Source organism: Odontomachus brunneus, unplaced genomic scaffold (genome assembly GCF_010583005.1).
Source record: "Odontomachus brunneus isolate Ranch 3 - 2012 unplaced genomic scaffold, Obru_v1 Obru_scaffold_013, whole genome shotgun sequence".
In the NCBI taxonomy this organism is placed as follows: domain Eukaryota; kingdom Metazoa; phylum Arthropoda; class Insecta; order Hymenoptera; family Formicidae; genus Odontomachus; species Odontomachus brunneus.
Window position 1 is genome coordinate 2,480,636 of NW_022639463.1, and position 18,142 is coordinate 2,498,777.

General features: G+C 48.0%; 1 protein-coding gene across 1 annotated transcript; it reads left to right on the forward strand.

The window, feature by feature from the left end:
* The first annotated feature begins 13,755 nt into the window (after positions 1–13,755).
* On the forward strand, positions 13,756–17,857 carry LOC116841108 (achaete-scute complex protein T5-like). The gene is made up of 2 exons (XM_032808652.1): positions 13,756–14,953; positions 16,751–17,857. Exon 1 carries the CDS (start codon positions 14,027–14,029, stop codon positions 14,909–14,911), a length of 885 nt encoding a protein of 294 aa, XP_032664543.1. The 5' UTR covers positions 13,756–14,026; the 3' UTR covers positions 14,912–14,953; positions 16,751–17,857.
* The last annotated feature ends 285 nt before the right edge of the window (positions 17,858–18,142 follow it).

Here is an 18,142-nt window from a genome sequence, read left to right on the forward strand (position 1 = left end):
GATACTATATTGCGCCCCGTTCTCTCCGCGCTCCTCCACATGCTTATCTACTCGATATCATCGATCCTATTCTAACGTCCGCGTCTCCCGCGGCGAGCAGATTCGGAATTCGAAGAGGTCTTTTCGTCACAGAAATACAAATATATTCTCCGGCGAATATCTGCCACGTCCTCGACATCGAGGGTGTAGCCGTTTAACGAAAAAGATATTGATCCGGCGGAATGTATTTTTTCAAATGTCGCTGCAAAATAGGATCGCCTCTCGCGATATAAATAATATCCCCTTTCGACGAAGGGGTGTCGCCCAAAAGAGGAGAATGCCCGCTGCATACGTGACACCGGCACAATGAAGTTATAAATAAGAGAGCACATAGGCCGCGGCGCACGCATCGCCCCATATCGGACTAATTAATTACATAAAAAAGATTCAAGACTACATTACGTAAGATGTGCCCCTGATGTGATCAAGATTGTAAGTACGGACAGATGCATCTCCGTCGCTTCGTCTTAATTAAGGCCCACTCGTGAAAAGTTCCTCCGTCAGGTCCCGCACAATGACGCTACGCGTTCTCGTTCTCGGAACGGTACCTTTACGATATTTCATTTTTTTACCCCCGCGTAAATGGACGCTTCCTCCTTCAACAAATATCGCCATCGACTTGGCCCACCATTATATCGCGTTATTCTTCTCTTTCCTCCTTTTTAACGTTCGTACCTACGCCCGCTGCGTGGAATTTTTTTCAGAAGCGCCATATATAGAGCGACGACCATTGGCGTATAGACCGCTATCTCACTTTTGCAATTCGCGAATTAATGCGCCATATTAATTTATTCGATGAAAAAAGGAACGGTGGGGCGCCGAGGGAGAGCGCGCACCGGGCCCAGCTTCTCCGCCGGTCGCTCGCTCACGCGGGAAAGTGCGTGCCCCGCCGCGGTTTCGCGTTAATGAGTGTTGGCGCGCGCCACGGCACCGGCGGCGTGCGGGCGAGCACGCGCGCGTGTCCGACGGAGACGGCGCGCGCGACCCGAACGAAAAGGAGAAAGGGATCGCCGCGTTGGGCCCGCGCCCGCGGTCCCCTCACGCGCGCATGCGAACTACGAAAACGACAGCTGCAGCTGGGCACTGCCACGCGCTCTCCGCCGCCTCGGCCCTCTTCGTACACCACTTTGCAGGTTCGCTTCCACGACGCTCGCTCCTCTTCCCTACCCCTCCCGTCCTCCCCCTATGCCCCCATCCCTCATCATCCCCCTCGCGTACCCTTTTCCTCCCCTTCTCTCACTGTCTCTCTGTCGCGCGCGAGAGTTCGTGGTTCTGCCGTCTTCTTCCGTCCCGTGTCCACCTTGCTCTCCTTCCTCCCGGTATCGGCGAGCGGGCACCCTGTCGCCGTCCTCCTTCGTGTACGGTGACACGCACGCACGCACACCGAGCCGGGGTCGTGCGCCGAAGAGGACCACCGGACTCGTCACCTGCGGCTTGGCAGACTCCCAACGGTCCTTCGGTCACCATCGACACCTTGCCTAACTTCTTGGGCAGGGAGAAGGAGCGGGGCGCGAGGGCAGCGAAATTGGAGAATTGAAATTGTTTTCTATGAAGCCGCGCGCTACCAAAACTGAACTGGTCTTCACGAGTATCCACTTTGAGAGAGTCAACCAAGAAAAAGATCAATCATCTTACGTGGTTTGATAGCACTCCTACTGTGTCGTTATCAGTCGTTCAGACTGATCATTTATACCACGACGTAACATCAAACGTCGATGCTGACTAACACGTGATTGTAGATCACGAAAAAATTAATTGACGCAAGTGTTAGTAAAATAAATAGCGAATACTCTCCGAGATCGCTAATTTCAATATCTAATGTACTATTTGGGCTGTTGAGATTAGTGTTGTAATAACAGGTATTTCCTTCTCCTTAGTACTTAAACGCACAAGTATTACCCGGCCACCTGGATACCTGAGTATTCGAACTCGCAGGTGCTATCCGGATATTCAAACTTACGGGTACTAGACAGGTATCAGGATACCCAAGTACTCGAACTAGCATATACTATGCGGATATCCGAGCTTACAAGCACTAGACGAGTATAAAGGTAGCCCAATTTGCAGGTGCTACCCCGATATCCGAACTTATGTGTAATATACGAATATCAGAGTACCTGAGTATCCGAATTTACAGGTGCTAGGCATCAGAGTATCTGGATATTCAAATTCGCAGGTGCTACCTGAGTATTCAAACTTACGGGTACCAGCCAGGTATCAGGGCACCCAACTCCTGGACACTACCTGAATATCCGAACTTACGATACAATTCGAAGTACCCGGAATTGACAGCACTATTTGAGATACTTGTAGCACTCATTGTTCTCTGTTTTCTCTCCCGTTCTCTCTTTGTTAATCAGCATATCAGTCAAGATTAAGATCGATAAAAAATGCACAGGCCGTGCATTTTCCGTCTTTGAGAACGCTAATATTTTAAACGACATCGTTAGTAACGACACGATTAATTACGATCTACGATTTTTATTTATCTTGCCCAGCAAAGGGATAGCCGTTTACACGTGTGGCTCATTCCTCTCTTTAGCCAGGATTCCACTCAAAGTCTCGTTCTGACGTAACGCGCGACATTAAACGAGCTCCTGGGCCGCAGGCAGGTGCAGGTGCATCGGGCAAAGATGAATCCTGACACACGAAATTTCTTTCGTGCGCGTGCATGTGTTAATCTTGATCGAGCACGCGCTTATGCGCTCTTTCTCTTTCTCTTTCCCTCGCTCCCTCAGAATCGTAAGTCGCGAGAGTGCGTATTGTCTAAGCGATTTTCAATTTTCGATCCCGCACGATCCCATTACCAAGACTGCGCGAACACAACCAAATCAGTCAACATATGAAGGATATATTGGCCAATATAAAACAACCATGTCCGTTTAACCGACAAGAACTGACCGAAGGACGGAAGATGTTAATGAGCGTGACCACTTGGTACTTCACGGCTTATCAATCGTCGATGCGCGCGTGTTCGCCGCGCTTATCTTTGTTTATTGCGTTAAAAATGCTATTACCAAGATGAAGCGGCGACTCGTTGCGTCGCGATCGTTCTCTTACCGTTAAACGTAAATTTATGCTTAAGGATAACGCGCACGCGTGTGCGCTTGCGGTGTGTTTCCGCAGGTGTTTCGTATCGACGGAAGACTTTTTTCAGGCCGAAGGTCTTCCGGACAACATATCAAGTGAGAAAGAGAAAGAGAGAGAGAGAGAATCACGACGAGTCGTAGTCAAATATCTGTATCTATCGCGCGGGCGATAATCAAAATCGGTGCGTTCGAGGCGCGGAGGCACCTGCCATTGTAATTATTTCAGAGGCCCTTCAAGAGCATCCTTCAAGTGTTGTCGTGTATCTTTTCGCATCGACATAAAATAAAGATTCAATCATGAAAACTCGACGGAGAAGTCGCAGCATGCGTCCCGGTTATAATCGTCAACGCGACGATCGTATCTCGGCAAACTGTTCGCGTTTCGTCCAAGAATGTAAACATCGTAATCTATCGAAACGCTCACGCTGCCACTGGAGACAGTTACTGCGCACGACATGCCAATAACGCCAAATGCGGCGAATTAATATCATCGCATTGACAGGAATCGATTGATAACCGGCGCTGTAACGTCGCGATTTTGTTTGCCGCGCGCGTACACGTACACGTACGCAAACAGGTTTCGAGATGTGCGGGACTACGTCGCACGCACGCACGCCTCTTGTTTGCAAAGGATCCTGAAGATGCAAATAGTATGAAATAATATCTGAGTTGACGTCCTTGCACGTCGAGAAGAAGAAAGACACCACTTCACGACGCAAGTCGTCTTTGACGCCGCGTACGAGCGCAGAATCGTCCGTCAGACGCATAAAATTGAAAGATAACGTTGTTATTACACGCAATGGTCATTTACAAAAATCGTACTTGAATTTCGCCACCTCCCTCCCTTCCCCCCCCCCTTCTCGCCCACTTCTACCGGCGCGCGCGCGTATCGCCACGCGTATCTTTCGCGAAATACGCCGCGCGGCCGATCATGAGTAAATTTCGTGTGAGTTCCACCTGCCGTTTCGTTTTCAGGCCGGCTTTTTGCTTTCACTCTTTCTCTCTCTTTCTCTCTCTCTCTCCCTCTCTCTCTTTCTCATCTCTCTTGCACTCTCCCACTAACGCTATATCTTCTCTCATTTTCTATTCTCCCTCGCGTGCCCAAAGTATATCGTACACGCGACGCACGCGTGGCAGCCCGCATGTAAAAACCTGCTGCTGTTGCAGTGACGAAGTTACGCTACTATCACTCCTAACGAGAGAATTCTCACCTTAATAATGACAACTGATTCGCTGAACAAATTTATCGTTCCTCGATTTATGAAAAATCTAAGCAAACGGAAAGCCCGAGGGATCTTCCTCTACGAATTATCTTGGGACACCTTTTCCCCTGAGAAAAGAAAACAGCACGGGCATTTTATTTACTTTGTTCTACGAATGTTTACATTGACCCGACGATTGTGTTATCCACACAGTTGACAGAAATGCACAAAGTGTTGCGAAGCAACGATGACGAAGTATGATAGCGATGACGCGAGCACACTCTTTCGTTCGACCGGCGTCTTCGGTAATCGACTCATTATCCCGCTAGAGGTAATTACGACTGGCTCGAGGTGTAATTAACAGAGCACCGGCGCTAAGAAGCGAAGGAAGAAGCGCGCCCCGCACTCGTTATCTTCAAAATCTCCCCGCTAGCCTCTTCTCTCCTTCTCGTCCTTTTTCCCATGCCACTTTCCTTCCCTTCCCGCCGCTCTCGTTCCCTTCGTCCCCTACGCGGCTCGCACTTATCCTTTTCCACCTCTCGAGCTCGAGCTGGACCGCACTTCGATATCTTTTTTGGCACGCCCCCTTTCGGGGATCCTTTTTGGGGTTTGTCCTTCGTTATTACTCGCCAAGATTATCGAGGTTTTTAGCACCTCAGAACAGTGGGCACCCTCCTCGGCCGCCCATTTTTTGCGTACAATCCGTGAATCGATCGTACCTTCCGCACGAATGGGCATCGCGGCGTTTTCACAGAGTGACGCGGCAGTAAAGTTAATTACATTGGAATACAAACTTTATAAGTGGCCCCCAAATTTCTGCCTCGCCCCCTGAAATACCGTTTCGGATAAAATGTTATATTGGATAAGAATGACGCGCGCGAGCGGCGCAGGATACCTGCTCAAGGTGTTGGACACCGCGCTTGAAGTTCAAGTTGCGCGAATAAAAGCACTGGACAGCGTAGTTCCTTTCACTTCATTCCTCAGGTCGGCGGTCACAAACGTGGCCTGCAGTCAAAACATTCTTGTGCATTTTTTCCACGCACTTGGGCAACCAGGCGTCACCGCTGTGCAAGCACGAGACTCCAGAGAGAGTGCACATTCGAGTATTTTATTATTATTATCCGGGATTGTGTGTATTTACGCGACGGGAAGAGGAGGAAGAGAAGGAGGAGACAACGACGGTCACGCGGCGAGAGAGATATTCGAGTGTTTTATTATCCAACGATCTCTCTTCGCCGGTGGTGCCACAAGGCGAGCCGTTGCAGACCGACGGCGTGGTGGGCCCGGGGCGCACGATGTCTCTCGCGAGTCATCGGTAGGAAACAACGCGAGTGGGCTCGCGTGCACGTGTCCTTGACCGCGAGACCTTGACATCCGGGCGATTGCAGCCGACCTCTCAGGGTAGACCACATCATTTCGTGAAAGTGGAAATCGCAGCATCGGCGCGTGCACGTATTTATCGCCACATTGCATCCCTCCCGTCGATGGCTGCGAGAGTCGCCACCATCATCGTCATCACTATTATCAGCTGCCACCACTGATAATTGCATGTCAACGAGACAAGAACGTGATCTGTATCGCGAGCCTGCGGGTAAGACGTGCCGACCTGAAAATTGTAGGTGATGATTGCACGTTTCATCCCCTCCCGCTCCATCCCTCTTTGTCCCAGCTAGCACTACTGCTGCTGCAATTTTCCTAATATATGCGACGTTCTTTGTGCAATGGGAGGGGCTCATGTCGGTGTGACGTGCCGCTATGACTCAAGGCTGATTATATGCACCCAGACGAATATTTTATAAGTAATTAAGCCTGTGCGAAAAATTTTTATTAATTCGCTCCCTTTGGCACGGCGTGCAATAATGATTTCGTTCCGGTTAATGTCAATTAACCCGGGCGTCGGGGTTAATCGGGGTTACGCGCCTTCGTGATACTCCACCGTTACCGGTATCTGGCGCGGTTCAAGGAGAAAGGTCCACCGCGAGAGAGGTGTATATCTTCTTTTTCCTTTCTTCTTTCTTTTTGTTTCTCGCGCGGTGTCTTATTCTCCGGCTAATGTATTCAAGGTCCCCCGGGATTTAATCGATTAATGCGTAAGGACACGATTCGATTCTTCAATGTCGCCGGCGACGCGGGGCAAACGATTATACCACCAAGGTAGCCCGTGGTCCCTCCTCAATCCCGACGCCTGTAATTAAGGCTATCTCGGAATATCTGACATTTTTCGGCGCCCGGTCGCCAAAGGGCGGGGAGGGTGGGAGCACCGGTGACAATTTAGATAACACCGTCAAAAAACCATACCGGCTCTGCGCCATCGCGCCGACCACAGTGAGGTAGCAGGTAGATAGGTAGGTAGGTAGGTAGGTAGGTAGGTAGGTAGGTAGGTATAATCGTGCTGTATAGCCGAGACTTACCTCTCGTGGCGAGAAAACTCCCCCGGGCATCCCCGAAATCCGGGAAGTCATAAAGCGGCCGTGCGCGGCATCGGCCATTATTCGCGGCAGAATCCTCACGAGAGAGTCGATGGCAAGAAGGACGTTGTCCTTCACGTCCCGTCTCATCGTAGTCTCGATGAATTCGCGAGATCACGATTTCGGAAACTGTGCAGGCGACAAAGTGAATTGGCAGCGCCTTAAATTTGATGTATCCGACTTTAGTACTTCTTTCTTCCCCTCCATCTCCTTTGCCTTCTCTCTCTCTCTCTCTCTCTCTCTCTCTCTCTCTCTCTCTCTCTCTCTCTCTCTCTCTCTCTCTCTCTCTTTCTAATCTTAACATCGTGTAAGCAGGATTTAATGTTAGCTGGCGATAAGATGCGACGCGATAAGAAGCCCGACGATGCCGTCGTGAATGGAATCATTGTCGGGACAGCGGCGACCACACGTTGGTTACAAAACGACGCAACGTCACGGGGCAATTTCCGAACGGTTACGGAACACGCACAGGCCATTGAAAGCGTCACTGAATAGTCGGAAATTCTGAATGACACGTCCGTCGATTTAATAAGCACGGCGCGCACATTTTCGGCCAATCAAGCCACTCTTGTGAGAAAGAACGACTCGACTCGCATTTTCAGTAGCCGGCCCCTTTACATTTCGGCTGATATCGACGTTCCGAATCATCGGCGATCAACGGACGGTAGCCCCAGATTGAGATCCTTTCAACGTCCGAGGATCGGCCTTTGTCGGGAGGAATTCCTGCGGGACGTTCGCAGTCGCGCACAGATACCCTAACCAGATAGTCCCGGATGCGTGTGCCGTGGTTCCCTCCCTCCCTCCCACCCTTGCCCCGCGTGGCGTTCCCTTTGTGCGTTCACGTGAAAAATGACTCGTCGAGTGATCCACCGCGGAGGGACGCAGGTCCTCCTCGGATCGCACCGATGGTCCACACGCGCGCACACATATACACAGCACAGGACACCACGAGTCGTACGATAAATCTTCGCCGAGGAGAATCGCCGTGTCGATCGTCGATCCCTGGGATCCCTGTGACGATGCCGTTTCTACAAACGTCCTTACGCGCGCTTACCAACGATGAAGACGAATGACAATCGGCGCGGGGAGAAACCGCGATTACGTCGGGTCGAATTGTGCCATTCTACCCTGTCAAGATCTTCGCACACAGACTGTGTTACAACCGTAAACGTGAGATGTAAATTTGAGATGAAGAAAGTACTTGGTTACTCCTGATCTCAGGAGTACCTGATCTTTCTAGTACTCAGGTGATAACCGAAAAAACTCAAGTTTCCAGGAGTGCCCAGGAAATTCTGGGAGGTTCAGATACCCGAGTACCCAAGCAATGAACTGAAGGTTTTAAGTACTCAGGTTATTTCTGGAAAAATTGAACATCTGTGTATTCAGGTAATACTCAAAAGAATCGTGTATCCAGATGAAAAAGGCAAATATCCAACCGTAGATAATACCTGACAAATGTGAACATTTATAAATCCAAGTAATTTTAAAAATTCTCGAGTAACCAGGTACTCAAATGATATCCAAAAGATTCAGATGCGTGAGTACTCAGGTAATTTTCTGATATTTAGGTGTACAAATTGCAAACGAATTTTGAGTTCAAGGTCTCGCGAAATCTCGACTCTTCAGGGTCGGTAGTAGACGACGAGACAACTCTGAGTTGATCTGAAATGCTATTGACAGCGAAGGAACAGAATATTCTAGGGAAGCGAGATTCACGCGCACGATTTGGAGTGTCAGCGAAGAAGTTAATTTATTGCTCAATTCCATGAGGGTAGCGAAGAACAAAGTAGCAAAGCAAAGAGTATCGCCCATAGCTTGATTAACGACGTTGCATCTTTCGCGCGCGCAAGGTTGCGCGTATTTATTTATTGATCGTACCATGGCACGGGCGGTATCTCATCTCACGAATTAATCCGTCGCGGCAAAAAGAGCATGTAGGCTTCTTTTTCTTCCCTTCCACGATGAGATTCAGGAAAGATGAATTATCAGGAAGATAAATTCCAATAAATACCACTGTATTAAAATTTTTTACGTGTTCGTTACAACAAAGTTGCACGTTGTTCATTAATGTACGTGCGCGCGCGCAAAGTGCAGTTTAATTACGGCATGATATGCAGCATATCCACTTCTCAGCAGTAATTGGCGCCATCTCAATAACGCGCACCGTTTATGCTCGCACGTACTCGCTTGATGCTTCGATACGGTACTTTGGTATATTGATTAATTTTACTTATTATTTATCAGTTATTTATAATAAATTACTTATCAGAAGATTTGTCAGGCAAACTGTCAGACGCTGTAGTGTCTTACCTCTATGAAACGTATTTCTAATAACTCGCATAATTAATTCGATTAATAACTTTCAATTACTGCACAATCACGACGGGTCTGCTGACGCTTTGATTATTGCTGTTGCAACCTGGATATTACTTAGATACTCAGGTAATGTTCGAGGACTCCAACTCGCTAGATAATATCCAAGTACTCAGGTGGCATTAGAGTATCCACATTCACTGATTTTAACTCTGATATTCAGATAATATTTATCTACTAAATCTTCCAAGTAGCATCAAAGTACACTGAGAGAAAAGACTGGTAACTATAACAAACTGCATTTAGTTATAGAAATTCGTTGGATCCTTAGTAACTAATACTAAATATTATAATAATTACCAAATATTTAATAGATCGGGAATATGACGTAATTGCATTCACAGTAACATCAATTAAATAATTTAGTAATAGTTACTTAATGTTAAATATTTAATATGAAATATATTACAGCTATGAACAGATATTTGATAATTGTTATAAAATTGTTATATCTCATGTAATAAAAATTCAGTAGGTACGAGTTCTATTTTGTTACCAGTATAAGTATGTTTTGTTGCAGCACAACGAAAAATTTATTCATTTGCAGCTGTTACATTGTTTCAATATCTATTCTTACACATGGTTGGTTGAACCTACCAAAAATTTTGTAACTATTACAAAATCGCTTATTTTGCTCAACTATTCAATAAGTTTTATTTATCAAATATATTCTGGAAGCAAATAAATTTTACTTCTGTCAAATAAATAATTTATTTTACAGAACTAAATTAATTAATAATTATTGCCATAGCTTTGGCCCGCTATATTTACGTCTACCATTTAGTAATAGTAACCAAATTTTGGTAATATTTACTAAATCCTTCTCTCAGTGTACCCAGGTTATATTCGCGTATTCAAACTCGCGAATATTATCCTGATAGCCAAATAGCACTAGAGTAGCCCAACTCGCCAATGTTGTGCTAATACTCAATATTTGAGTTCTCAAACTCGTAGATAATATCCAAGTACCCAGATTGCATTCGAGTATCCAAACACACAGATATTATCTTAATAAGAAAATATTAGGGATATTAGGATCTGATATTCAGGTAGTATTCGGATAATACTGCTTACATGTTCAGGTAGTAAGTAAATAGGAATCTACAATGTATTTGTTCATTACTTTTTATCGTTAGGAAAATCGATGATCAGATGATCGTCAGGTCACACCTGACATAAGCTACTCGAATACCTGAGTAATGCTTGAAAGACACGAGTACTCAGCACCAGGCATACCCAAAATTAGGTACAACGTTACCCTTAACTTCCTACTACGATAGGCTGATTTTCTCTTATCCTTTTCGATACTTTGATGAAAGTATATTTATTTTACAAAGTCTTCGAGACGTTAAGCGGATTAATCGGTAACGTCAGTATCCGGCTAACCTGCTACGACATATGTTAGCTTGGCTCACTCACCGATACGCGTACCTGCCGGCATACGTTTACGCACCATATGTATCGCCGATTACGTTCTGGCGGGCAACCCCACATGGCCTCTCACGAAATAGGCGTATGCAAGCGTAAATTCTCTCCCTCGAACTTCCTCTCCTCGACTGCTCGCCCAGCCTGGGACACAGAGAGGTACCTGTGCGTTGCATATGACATATGCAAGCTGGTGTCGACGTGCCGACACGTAAAAATCCATACTTTCCTACCGAACCTGCGTCGCACATGACAGACCATACACTTAGCAAAAGAGGTCTTTCTTCCGTGTTCTCATCGCCAACTTTGCGAAGACTGATTGATCGTCGCGACAACACAGAGTTTATCGCGAGAGTTGACAATTGACTCGGCGTTGAAATGCGATACTCTCTCTCTCTCTCTCTCTCTCTCGTGGATATAATTAACGATTGAAATCTGAATAAAATATGAACGGACAGCAAACTGTGTCATTATCCCTTTTACTTAAATACGTGTCGAACTGTTCACGGTAACGTATAATCGACACAAATCAACGTCGGTGTATTATTATATCAACGTATTATCGAGCTAAACCGCGCTAAACACCTCCGTTGTGAAGATGACGGGGAACAAAAGGGCTCGGGAATTGTAACGACTGCACAGTGCATCCACGATCCATACCTCATCCGGCCAACCAGAAAGCCCCTAATCTCTATGATCGCGCGCGGGACAATGATCCGAGCAATCTAGCATCTAAAACCGCGCCCGAGGCGCGAGACGACTGCAACGCGCCTCGGACCGCGGTTGCAGCGCAGCCGAGGGACTCCGGGAAGGATTGACTCCGGACAACACAAGCGCGGCATCGCTCATCTCACCATTCGGCACGGTAATTAATTCCACGGTAATTAGCGGCGTAGCGTTCAGCCGCGAGAGCGGAGTGTGGGGATATCAGATAGTAGCTCAGGAGAATATAATTATAAAATAAATTCCGACTCTCTCGTTCCCGAGTCTCAAAATAATAAGACCGACGCGCCTTTTATCTCGCGCCAGCTAAACATGTAGGGTTCGCAGACGTAGCAGGCGCGATACGGCAAGATAACGATAACTACGAACGTCAAATTGACGTCAATGTCGATTCCACAGCTGTGCGATATCGCGCGGCGATCTTTGTGCGCCTTGCGCTCGTGTTTGCCACTTATCATCGTGCTCTCGAGCGCCTTCGACGACTCCGAACACTTTGAGACGCCCTGTGTCTCTTTCGCGCTCCTGAACCGTGAACCCTTATCGTGGAGCCGGCTCCAAGCCCGCTTCCATTATCTATCCAAACCGTCGGACGTCTCTCTACCCCGACGTTTATTTATTCGCGTGGAAATGTCCGGCGGTCCCTGCCGCCCTACGGTGTCCCCTCGCGCGTCGCCTTTTCGACAAGGAGAAAGACAGACCCGTAAAAAGAGACGGGAAGAGAGAACCGCCAGGATCAAAAGGAGAAAAAAGAAACGGGGAGCATATACCTGTTCCACGCGCGAGCACGCATCACACAAGCACGAGCGCGCGCATACACATATGTATGTCCCGTGTACGCATCCCTCCCTCCACACAAGCGCCCTTAAGCACGAGACTCGACCAAGCACGCGTGCGTCCTCATACTCGCTCTCGTTCACTCGCTCGTTCGCGCGCGCGCGCGCGCTCGCGTACGCACGCAAGCACGCACGCAACACGCATGCACGCACGCGTACGCTCTGGCCGGTGAGGATAAAACCGGACGAATGGAGGGGAAGACCCGGTGGATGGGAGTAGGCGCGCGCCACAAACGTGAGGAAGGGAGGACGGCTCGCGTCTTTTCCCCTTCCTCTTGATCGTCATACGCGTTTTCTTTGCTAGTGACGGCAGCGAGTGCGATATCAGTCCTATTCTACCGAAAAACTTCCTTTCAGATATGCCGCCCCGCGATAAGGGTAGCTGGAAATTCGGTGTATTCAGTGCATTATCCTTCTTGGATATCGAAACATACATATTTTCATACAGTGTTATCTATTTTTCTTTATATATTTTATAGTTCGCAACTGCACAAAAAAATTGGGTTTTTTTTATCGTACCCGACCAGTTCCAGGAGAATGGTTAATTTTTATGTATCCTTGCTTAGGTCACGAGAGTCTGATAATCGAAAATGACGCTCCACTGTCCCATTCTGATGGTAGCTGCAATGTGTTTACAACGCGTGCCGTATCTCGAAGTTACATTCTGCAATCGTGCCCATCGCTATACTTCTCTACCGTCGCAGCTTCTCCCTACCGCCCCACCCCTCTCGGATACACGTACGTTCCGTGCCACCGGGCTCTCTTACTCTCCTCCGATACCTCTTCGTCTTCTGCACAGCTCTCCAGCCGCAGACCTCTCCATCTCCTCCCACTCCCTGTTCCTCATCGTTCTTCCTCTTCTTCTTCCTCGGCTTCTGTCCTCGTCGTGTGCTCTGCACCCCGCTCTTTCGCTGTCTCTTTCTGTCGACTCGTCCGGGCCCCCGAACCAGCTTTTCTTTCTCCCGGTAACTGTTCAAATTTCGATCCCCGAGACACCGCGAGACCGGTGGGGATGTGGACCCTTCATATGTGCGCGCCAGTGTTTCTCATATGAATGGCGCAGAACTCGATTGAGTGGATAGACAATGGGCCTTATCGATACTGGGTCACTAGTCTGAGCTGTCTTCTTATGAATGGATCGCATAGATCGCGGATGGATTCTCATTGTGATCAATAGTTTGCAGAAACGTTCCTTAAGTTGGTTTATATCGTCTTCCAAAATAAAATGCCTTATCCAATCGTCAGCTCATCGAGTCGTCAACTACTTCGAACGCATGCCAACAACAAACATTGTAATTATCCACAATGATGCATCATGCTCCTGTAATGTCGATCAATAAACATATTGGGTTAGTAAGGTAGAACCAATACAGGAACGATCGAAGATGAGAATCTCGGGCAGCGTAGGGCCTTTGGGGCCGCAGTAGTAGTGGGGAATCACGGGGGTATGAGGCGTTGCGGGCCGGTAGGACGGGAAAGGGGGAGAAGACGAGGGTTTAGGACCCGGGATCGAGTACGAGGGCTCGTGGAGGGGATAGGCGCGTGCCCGCCCCAGCTATATAAGGCCCCGAACCCTCCTTAGCTAGGCATTTCGGGAGCCAGGACCGTACCAACAGTATCGAGGGTGCGGTTTTATATTACTTCCCACGCTTCTCTTTCCGTTCGGTCGAGTAAATCTCACGCTTTCGTCCGTTTTTTAACGATCGCGCGAGTACTTTGAGGTGTAGTTAACGAGGTTGCATTGGACCCACCTCGGCGCGAGGTTTTTCCATCGATATATCGAGCAGTGGAGTCCATCAAGGTCGACTGGCACGCGCTGCTACAACTTCTGCTCCCGCGTGGTGGGGCGGGGGGGGAGTTCCGGCCAGACCTTAATGGGGCTCAAGGAGGAGAGCGTCCTGCCCATCATGCTGAGCGTGCAGCAGCAGCATCACCACCACGGCCTTCACGCCACCTCGAGCGCGCAGACCCATCGTGGCAACGTGATTGTCTCCACCAATAGCATGCCGACCAACAACAATAGCGGCACTCTGCAACACGGATGCAAGCGATCCAAAATCTACGGCCAGCCCACTGGGCCCTACAGTACGGTGCCGCATCAGCCTGCCTCGGTGGCCAGGCGAAACGCGCGCGAACGTAACAGAGTGAAGCAGGTGAACAACGGATTCGCCACCCTGAGACAACATATACCGCAGAGCGTAGCGCAGTCCTTAGGGAGTAGTACGACCGGGACTCACGGTGGTTCCAGAGCCGGTAGCAAAAAGTTGTCGAAAGTGGAAACTTTGAGAATGGCGGTGGAGTATATCAGGAGTCTCAAGCGTCTGCTGGAGGAGCACGACGGCAACAACGAGTCCAGTGGATCTTCACCGACTTCTTCGACGTCCTCCAACTCGCCTCTATGTGGTTCCGAAAATGGAGTCGGTTCCGATTCCAGCCATCACGCGGCAGAACTCAGACTACGTGGTAGCGTCACCGGGGAGATTCATCACCATGACAGTCCGCACGGGTCCGACCTACATCGGCATCAACATCTCAGGCAGAATCCGAGTCCAACCTTCGTCCCTACGACGTGTTCAGAGGCGTCGAGTTCGCCAACGCCGAGCTTCGTCTCCGAGACCTCGTCGGCCGGGAGCCAAGGCTACAGCACGTCGGGCACGCTTTACGCGATGCATTCCGACAGTTACGATAATTACGAGCCGATGAGTCCGGAGGACGAGGTGTTACTCGACGCCATCACCTGGTGGCAGCAGAGTCAGTGAAGACGTCTACGTCGATTTCGTCGCGGGCCCTTCCTCCTCAAGGTTAGTGTTCTGATCCGATTGTTTCTTTTCTCTTGTAATTGTAACTCACGGCTCAATTCGTGCTGCAAGATCATGTTGCGTTGTGTGCAATAATCGTGAATGTCAAACTCAGCTCCCCGTTCTTGTCCAGATTCTTCACCTTTGTGATTCGATCGTGGTTACTACTCCGTATTTATGATACCTCATCAAATGCAACTTTGCCGGTCTACGTAAGAACCTCTTCAACTATAGAAATTTTAACACAATTGACTGCTGTTAAAGTCTACTTTAGAACAATCAGTTGAGCGAGACCGGTAACAGATTACTGTCAAATGACACTGGCACATTGACATTCGATAACACGGTCGAATATCGGCTGATCGATTCGATTTACCAAAATGTTTCTCTTCATCTATCCTCGCCACCCCCTCGCCCGTTGACGACCGTAAATTTCATCCAAGGGTGAATATCTCGCTGCTATGTTGCCGCGGGGAAGCCTAAAGAAATTTCCGACTAGATTTGTGACCTTGCCCCCTCACAATGGCGCGCGCAAACCCTCGCTGAAACCCCGTCCATTCAAATCGCAGACTCCATTCAGAGGGGCACCGCGTATACATTCGAGGAGCGACGCTTTTGTGCCGCGATTTCTTTCACGGTGCGTTAATGCACATACGTGTGTACGTGAGTGTCGGTCCCTCTTCTACCGTTTTTTCCGGTCCTACCGCCCCTTCCTCCCCTCCCCCTACTCGCCCCTTTACTCTTCAGCGGCGTCCCAAGTCGATCGATCCGATCTTCGGAGAGGACACTTTTTTTTTGGACGGATATGTATATTACATAAGGTAAATTTTATAAAACGCGACAGTTTAGCATGAAATGAATCTCCCTTTTTGTATTGGAAAATTGAAGTATCGTTAATAATTCCCGAATTTCTTTATAAATGGTTACAATGGTTTTTCATCGAGAGGATACGTCTAGGTATGATGACTTCAACGATATGAAACTTCATTAAGACTCAGCTAGCACTTGAACATTTTCTCGAGGCTCTTGATAAATTTCCAATAATGTTTCCTCTCTCAGTAGAAAAAAATCTAGGAACAAGTCGCGCGTGCGCGAGTACGACGGCAAGAATCGATCGCCTTCCGAAGCCCGCGCGTTCGAATTCGACTCTAATCTTGATGGACGTAACTTTCTCGTCAAATCCCTTCGGTTCTCTCGACGTGTCTTCCCTCATCCCTGTCTCTCTCACCTTTTTCCCGTCGCTGTCCCTCTTTATACACATCTCCCGTTCCATCTCTCCTTTTTATGAGGACGATTTCGTTTGCCGCGTTTAACCTGAATGCATCTTTCCCGTCCCTCGTTTGTCAGTTTTTGAACCGGTACGTTGCCCTCTCCTCTCTCTCTCTCTCTCTCTCTCTCTCTCCCTCTCTTTCTTTTTTCCAGTTCATTCCTCTCTTTTTCCCTCCCCCTCTCTCCTATCCTTTTCTCCCTCTTTTACTCTCGACGAGAGAGACGCCCTTCTAGTAAAACCGCCCTTACCTGAAATCATCCCCTACTTCTTCCATCTCGTATACCTGCAGAACTTCTTTTTCATCATTCTCCACCGACGAAAAACCCGTGATCTATTCGGAGAAATCGATACCATGCTGAAAGCGCGAGCCTCAAATCTCGTCTTTGAATCGTGCTAAGATATTACGCGTAAGTCGCGTAAGAAATCTCCGTAAAAATTTGTCAATTTGCTCAATGAAAAGATTATCATCCCATTTATCGTAACAATTCGTTATACCCGTCTAATAAATTCTTCTCCACTTTCTGTTGCAGCAACGAGTGCAAAAGCAGGATCGGGCCGAGAGCAAGCATGAATCGTACAGGGGACAACTAAGAACTACCGGAAGCAATTGCTGTGATCTAGTCATAGTATTTCTGTATTTATCATCTCCAGAGCGGATACACATACGAAATCCTTCGACATACGAAAGCCTTCGAAAATGTATTATCACTCTCTCTCTCAGAGCGATGTCCGTATTGATGTCGAAGTCGCTCTCGATTCACGTCGAGTTCCAAAGTACCTTGAAGCGTGATTGAACCGTCATTAGGCGCGCCGCCGAATGCTGCACAACGAACGCATTGCAATTCTTGACGCTGTGTTATTTTCTTGCTTTCGTAACTTATTTTTTAGCGCCGAAACATTTTCTCGTAATCCCGTTGGGGTCGAGAGCGAACGTGCCCTCGAAAATCGGCCGCGCCTGATCGGCAATGGATCTATTATTATTTATACAGAACGTCCCACCATGCGAACGGTGCAGCTGAGAAGGAAGACGTCCAAAAATCGGGCGAGTCCTAAGAACCGCAAAGATGCTTCTTAATGATTCTTTTCCGATCACACGGCGGGACAGTGAGTTTTGCCCAATCACTCTCTTTCACGGCTGTACCGATCGTTGCGCGACGATCATCACGTCTCGAGAGAATTCTTACGACGGACAAGCGAAGCTACCGAGAAATCGAGAGATTCGACGATGTGTCATTCCATAATTATTACGCGTAGCGTTTTATTTTATTATTTCTATTAAGGTAAACTCTCTAAAATTATCGGTACGAGCCAGATGGTGTCTCGAGGAGAATTCTCGGGTATTACCTGGGTTGAACTCCTATCCAACTTGAAGTCGCGGGCGGCGCACGCTTTATCGCGTCGCGCGAAATCACCGCTGACAAAACGTGCCTGCGCGTATGGGAGAGGTAGACTCTACCGACTCGGGGCTGTACGTGATCCGCCCGTGACTCTTTATCGCATATAATTTACGACGCAATGTACAAATAATTATTAGCGCCGTCAATACTCGGCTACCCGAGCGTATTGAGTACCAACTACCTGAGTATCCAAGTATTGCGCATCTCTGTAAATAATCGACGACTCGTTAAATATATCGAATGATGTTACGAATAATTCGTGGAGATTGTTATCGCACTGTTCCCGACCAAACCGGATCCATCTTCCACGCCCTCCCCGCGACGATCTGGATATTCACGTGACAAACCCGATAGACTGACATGCACCAACTTTACAGCAACTTTAAGTATATTGGACCGCGAAATTCAGCAGAGTCTTGTATGATGATCAACCAGACTGCATTCACATAGAATGATGAAATAGCGATACTAAAGAAATACGAGAAAATTTATCAAAATTTTCCTCAAACATTATGTCGTACATTA